At 43.1% G+C, this 6765-nt stretch overlaps 1 protein-coding gene across 1 annotated transcript; it reads right to left on the bottom strand.

Annotated features, from left to right (window-relative positions):
• Positions 1–2160: 2160 nt before the first annotated feature.
• TMEM200C (transmembrane protein 200C) lies at positions 2161–6740 on the bottom strand. Its single transcript, XM_031552818.1, has one exon. It carries the CDS (start codon positions 5232–5234, stop codon positions 3612–3614), a length of 1623 nt encoding a protein of 540 aa, XP_031408678.1. The 5' UTR covers positions 5235–6740; the 3' UTR covers positions 2161–3611.
• Between the last annotated feature and the right edge of the window lie 25 nt (positions 6741–6765).

The raw sequence follows: 6765 nt of genomic DNA, 5'->3' as shown, positions 1-6765 counted from the left end.
ATGATTTCTTGAAAGGGCTGTTAGAAATGTACCTAAATAATATGGTGCAATAAATCTGGGCTATTGCATTTTGAAGTAATACAGTTGATATGCCAACAGTTGGATGTGAAGGTTAGAGTTTACAAGTACATTTCCTAATACACTTCAGTGTATTAACACTTTCACTGAATGTGTTCTATGGAGGATGGCTTCCTAGATGCTTGTTGTCTCCTGAATACACCGTGACCCACCTTTCCTTTCCTTTTATATGCAGTTTGGAAATAAACAGTAGAACATTCAAAGCACAATTAGGGCATTTACCTACAATCTCAGTCTTGTCCAAGAAGCAGCCATACTCATAATGCAGAGATACTGCCTTGCACTCAGGGATGAGAGTACTCTGAGAGTTCAGGCAGAAATTAGCTTTTCCTTGAGAAATTTTATATGACTATCATAGCATTTCTTCTATACTAAAATAAATATCTCTGGAAAAGAAAACAGATTTTAGAACACAGTAAGATTTTATGCATGGGGTATTGCAGCTTAATCATTCCATCATCAAAAGTATTTTGTGTGCAAGCCCATCTTTCTCTGCAACATGTAGGCAGGCAGATACAACAGAAGCAACTCCTCAGCTCTTGACAAGGACTGCGGAGGAAGCACTTGATGGCAGGATAATGGGGAAGAAGGTTAACAGGGGAAGACAAGATGGGAGGAAAACACATAAACAAGAGACAAAAAAAGCAAACAATAGCCAAGAGGCAGTCTGGTAGTTTAAAGAAGCAGTCAGAGTCATCTGGAAGAAAATCAAGAGGTCAGTGCACGAAACCGAGTACTTTTGTCAGCTGCTGGTGTTATCAGAAAAGGTTCTGTTCTGTCACTGTTTCTCTCTGTACTGCTAATGGTGCTATGAGCAGTCGCATCTGATGCACAGAGGTTGAATTTCTCATCCACTTTCCAGTGTCAATCTAACTAATTTGCTCATCTTGAATTCTGAACAAAACTTTCTGATGTCAAATCCACCGCTGCATGTGTTGTTCAACAAACAATTTGATGAATACATTCACAAAAAATGATTTTTTTTAGTACTTAAAGGCTTTATCTGCCTATTAATGCATGTGTTACAAATCACTTCTAGCTGCTCTTCTAAAAATCCAGCTTGACTGATGAAACATCGTATTTCAAATCTTTTTTTGGCACACAGGAAAAGGCTATAAATTTACTTATTGAAAACCAACTTCACTGTAATTTTGTTATTAAGAAAGCTTTGCAGAAAACTAATCAGCAGAATTACTGGAATGCTTTATTTTAATTGATCTATCTAAGGAGCATCCAGAGGCTTTTTAAAGGCCTTTTTTTTTTCCCTTTTTTAAGAGCACGCTGTATATTCAGAGGACTAAAGAAGTATTTACTGAGAATACACATACAGAAATACATTTGTCTCTCTTTCAAAATGAATAAAATCCTGTCATGTTTTCATGAGAACCTTGTCCTCCAGGAAGCAGCACCTACAACCCACCTCTTACCCTGTGCCCCTACGAAGCTTTCACATAGATAGTAACAAACGAGGTATCTTCATCAGTGTAAACAATTAGCATCTCTGTCAGCACCAGGTAATACTACTGCTCAGATACAGCTCATAAATCTTGCTGGAAATCACAAGAGAAGCAGAAGCACTGGTTCACTAATGACTTGAAACTGGGAGAACTGTGTGAAAGTCATTTCCAGCTGAGTTGCCCTCTCCAGGGAAAGGCCAGCCACTTCTTGCAGGGTCTCATCAATCCCCCTTCCAGCTCAGGCAGTTCTGCAACATATTTTTTGCCAGCTGTGTGCTAGCAGTTTGATAGCAAAAAAAAAAAATGTCATGCTGATGTTCATGTTGTTGTTTTTTGTGGTTGCCACTGACAAGAGAAGAGATATCGCCATCTGGATACTCTCAGTCACTCAAGAAAACTGCTTCCACGATTTCAGAATTCTGACGTGGCAAATTCTTTGTGGGCTTTTTTTTTTAATTAGCCTTATTTAATATAGGACTTTGCCAGATTACTCTTTGCAATTGCATTTCGTGACTGCTATATTCAATTTTGCAATGCACTGAGATATAACTAGATATTTTAAAGCAAGAAACCATAACAAAAATTTTAATTGCAACAGAAAAACAATTTTCCTCTCTACACCATGTATTTGTTTAATGTCAGTTTCCCTTTGTGTATGATGAAATGACACATCCACATTCAAAACCTGAAATACTGATGAAATCTCCTGAGCATCTAAAGCTGCAGAGCTGCTTTAACAAAATAAAAGAACTCCTGTCATGTTGCAGGTTCAAAAATAAAACAACTCATCAATCTACTAAAAATCTGCCCACGGATTATAACACATAAAGCAGCCATAAGGAAACCTGATGCTTTTCTCACTCAAGAAGAAACTCTCGCCACACCAAAGTCACTGAGAACCTTCCACTGATTTCAACAGGGTGAGCAGCTCAGAGATATTCAGGACTATAATTATGCTTTAAAATTAAAATTATGCACATACTTTCATGAATATGAAAACCTGAACGGGGGAAAGGCTTAAAGCAACAATTGCAAATGAAGACTCCTAAAAGAATACGCTACAGTCTGAGATTGATGTGTTACTCAGGAAAAAAATCTAATTTTAACAGGTCAAACCTGTATTTTTTTTTTCCATAGCACGTCAAAATCTCACATTCCTGCAGATGTCACAAAACACTGTTAGAAATAGAGACAGATTTTGCTGACTGACTGAACCAAAGCATAGTTTCTCAGAGTCAGAACCACTGTTTATTTTGAAATTACTCCTACATGATTATTATCCACTTAAAAGCATAAGCAAACCTTTGGCCCTGTAGCATCTCTCTAATCATTCACAGTACAAAAACAGAAATTTATGGCATCTGTAAGTACTTACCAAAATAAAAGATCTTTATCTCTCAGTTTTGTTTGCAAATGTTTTATTAAAAAAAATCTTTTAATGCTATTACTCAATACATGTGTAATAATACTTGATAAAGTATCACATCGTAGTAGGTATTTTGAATTGAAGAACAGTATGGTTTTAACTAAATTACCAACACTCGGTTCTGCTCTATTCTGTTCTAAACTATCATTTTTCCAAAATTTGAGCAAACTCCTTCTTTGTCAAGGTACGTCATCCTTAAGGCCTTGCAAACTTTTTAGTGATTGAACCAAAACAAAGAGAGAGCTCAGCTTTCTTAATCTAAAGAGCACTGTGCTCTTGAGCTTAAAAAAAGTGCCTGTGGTTTTCAAGCAGTTAGTGGCAAATCAGCAAGAAAGAAATCGGAGGAGAAGGAGCACTTGGAAATCAAGACAATTAAAGTGCACGGTTATACTGTCCGAAATTGTATTAAGCTGATCCCAAGAACTTGCTGCACTGTGGATATTTAATACAATTTGGCTTGCATGGAACATACAATCGGACAGAAGGATTTTCTTCCTGAAGTCATCTACAGGATTTACTGAATTCAGATTTTCAAGGGTAGCATATACTGCAGCTCTTTGGATATAGACTGGTTTCCTAAGTCCACAAAAAGATGAAGAAGGGGGAAAGGTGTGAAGGGTTGCAAGGTGTCCTTGCGCCTTCTTGGTTTTTCAGATGCCAGTACTTTCCAGCTCCCCATCCTCCAGCCCTAATGCAGCATGCGACCTAGAAATCATAAAGAGTTTTTCTTTCTTTGTGTACTGTCTTTGAATTTGCTGAGATTGTTCCCCTGTTTGTTCTGTGCTGGTAGCCTTGAGGGGGTCCATTTTCTCAACTGGTTCCTCCTCACTGTCCTGGATTTTACTGGCTGGGGTATTGGCAACTGACTCCAAGGAGGTGCCGGCCTCCTCCAGGTGACTGTAGCCCTTATTGCTGCTGGAAGGCTCAGACTGAGAGCTCTGGGAGTCCATCCTGGTGATGGCGGGCGGAGTTGAGGGAGGTGATTCCCCCAGGTCCAGAGATCTGGAGTGGCTAGAAGATGCCAGGAGGCTGGAGTCCAGGCCTCCCCTGACAGCTGGAGACCGAGGTGGCTCAGGAGAAAGGGGACGCCTGGCATCAGGCAAGCAGCTGGTGCTCTGCCGCCTGAGAATCAGCTTGTGCCTCCTTGTCCTGTAGCCTCCCTCGATGTGGCTGAGGTCAGTCAGGCTCAGTTCAAATTCCCCTCGTGGGATTTCCTGGGCTCCCCGCTCACCAGGAGGCCTCCGCCAGCCTCCCCCTCTGCCACTCTGTGTCAAGGGCAGAAGAGTGAAAGCACTCAAAGAGGATCCAACAATGGAGCTGGCTGTACTGCGCTGGCCCCAGCTCTCTGGTGGGCTGCAGGGTGGGCTGGTGAAGGTGCGGCCAGTATGGGCAGCATGCTCCTGGTAGATGCTGTACACAGCCTCGGCCAGGCTGGGAGGCTGTGGCAAGGTGCAGAAGGAGGAACGCCGTGGTGAGGATGCTAAGTCAGGTGGGGAAAAGGAGGCAGCCAGCCCTGGTGGCCAGGAGCTCTTGGCCAGCATAGCCGCAGCACCCAGGCCTTCACCACCAGGCTTTAGCTCCAGGCCCCGTGACTGCACATAATTGACAAAGCCATTAAGAGGAGCTGAGGCGCCTCCATCCTTTGCCCGCAAGCTGTGGGCATCAATAACAGTGGAATAGAGGTCCCGCAGGTTGATGATCTTGGTCTTCTTGTCACGGTTCTCATGCAGTACTGCATTGGCGCAGATGAAGAGGAAGATGCCAATACCCATGATGAGGGGGCCCAAGACTTTCAGCTTGTCCGAATGCAAGTAGCTTGAGAAAAGATGGAAAAGGAAACCCACTGAAGCCTGGGGGGATGAGGAAGTGGGACGGGACTGCGGGAACTCCTGGCTAATAGCAGCGGTGGAGTTGACTCTGGAAGGTGCCTCCGGGTAGATCTCAACTTGTGCCCCTTCCTGGTTCTGGGAGCGGTTCTTGGGGGTGCCACCCTGAGGGGCCAGGTGCCTGCTCCCACCAACTTCTCTGTATACCTGGCTGGACTTAGGCCAGTAGCCCACAACAGCCAAGGCGATGCCCACTAGCAGTACTAGGATGCCACAGAGGGCGATGAGCCCTGAGATGGAGCACAACTTGAGCTTGCCTTTCACAACCACAACATCATTTTTGCGTTTCTTCTTGGCCTTACGTTTGCGTTTGGGGATTTGGCTTTGTGGTCGCAAGGGATCCTGTTTCCTAGCTGAGATCCTCAGGAGGCCTCCAGTGGCGATCATGGCTGGCTACCCAGGGCACTGCTCCCTATAGCCACTCCTGCAGGGAAAAAGAGAAGAGGGTGAGGATCAGTGACAGACCTACTGCACAATGAATGTCTCTGTTTCTTGTTCGTCCTTCATTCTCCCATTAATTAAACCTCTCAACAAGTGGTTAACACAAACACTCTGATCTCTCTTGTCCATACAGCTTCTGTATGTGAGAAAGACAGGCAGACTGATGAGACAGATGATTAGGCAGTTCTGCGAAGGGAAGCAGCCATGTGCCCCACTAGACCCTTGGCACACAGCTAATTAATTTCTTTATACTCCAGATAAATGATAGATGGGGTAGTACCTGCTAACATAAACAGAAAATGATCATGTTAGTCTCAGACAGTGCTTGCAAAACACCACGCTTCAGAGGAGACTGACAGCTTCCTTGCCCTGAAGCCTCAATCCCACAGGTCTGGGGTTATGCTACACAGCAACTTAACCACACTGTGGTTAATGATGTAATGCAGGAACTAGATGTGAGGGTAAGAAGAAAATAAAAGCAGGAAGGATTACATTTGATCTATAGATACCATTCATTTTACTGCACTATTTGCACATTAGTGGGGGAGAGTTAAGCATATTACCTTTCCTAAATGAGTGGAAAAGAAATTACTGTGAAACATGCAAGGGAAACCAGAATAATAGAAAGCAGTACCCCATGGAAGTTTCTTCCAAGCCACTTCCTTAGAATTCTATCTGCAATATTTCAAAAAAATTCATCACTTGCCTGTGGTCAGGGAGTGTCAGCTGGACAGCCTCCTGCTTTGGGAACATGTGTGATGTTCAGGGCAACTGTTATGCAACCACGGCCACATCCCCCCGCCTCCAGAGAGGGGAGATGGTGGCTGGTAGGTAGCATATCACATCTTATTAAAGGAGGAGCAAACCCCTGCAAATCACCTGGGGAAAAGGCAAGGATTGCTTGTAGAGAAACTAGCAAGTGACTGAACAGCTATCATTTATGGCTTTTATTTCACCGACTGTCAGGACTCATCTGTGTGTTCCAGTGACTGGAGCCACAAAATGCACCATGTAGGAACAATTGCTGTGCTGTTGCAATTTTATTTTATTTTTTCCTGGACTCCCTACCCCTCATGCTTCTGAGAAGAAGGCTCCCCTTCCCCCTTTCTAACTGTCCAATTCAGGGTGGTTTAGCTTTGTTTTTTCAGCAAAAAGATGACAGCACCGAATATATTCTGGTTTATAAAGTTCAATTCATTGCACTGAAAGACGATTAAGCAAGCACCTAGGAAAAAAAAAATACTTCTCGTCCTTTCCCTGTTTAGCTTTTAAATCTCATTTCTCCCTTCCTCTATTCCCAGATTTTACATGTAGGTGAGGATTCTGTGCCCCATTTACTCCATTTGAATTTTTTGCTGAGAGCAAGGACGTTGTTGAATTACTCTCCAAGGTACGGCGTACTCAAAACAAAGGGCAGGAACGAGAAGTCTCTATCACTAAACTATTTACTTTAAAAACAAACAAAAAAAGGCAAAAG

Source organism: Meleagris gallopavo, chromosome 3, assembly GCF_000146605.3.
Source record: "Meleagris gallopavo isolate NT-WF06-2002-E0010 breed Aviagen turkey brand Nicholas breeding stock chromosome 3, Turkey_5.1, whole genome shotgun sequence".
Taxonomy (NCBI): domain Eukaryota; kingdom Metazoa; phylum Chordata; class Aves; order Galliformes; family Phasianidae; genus Meleagris; species Meleagris gallopavo.
This window is presented reverse-complemented; position numbering and strand designations above follow the sequence as displayed.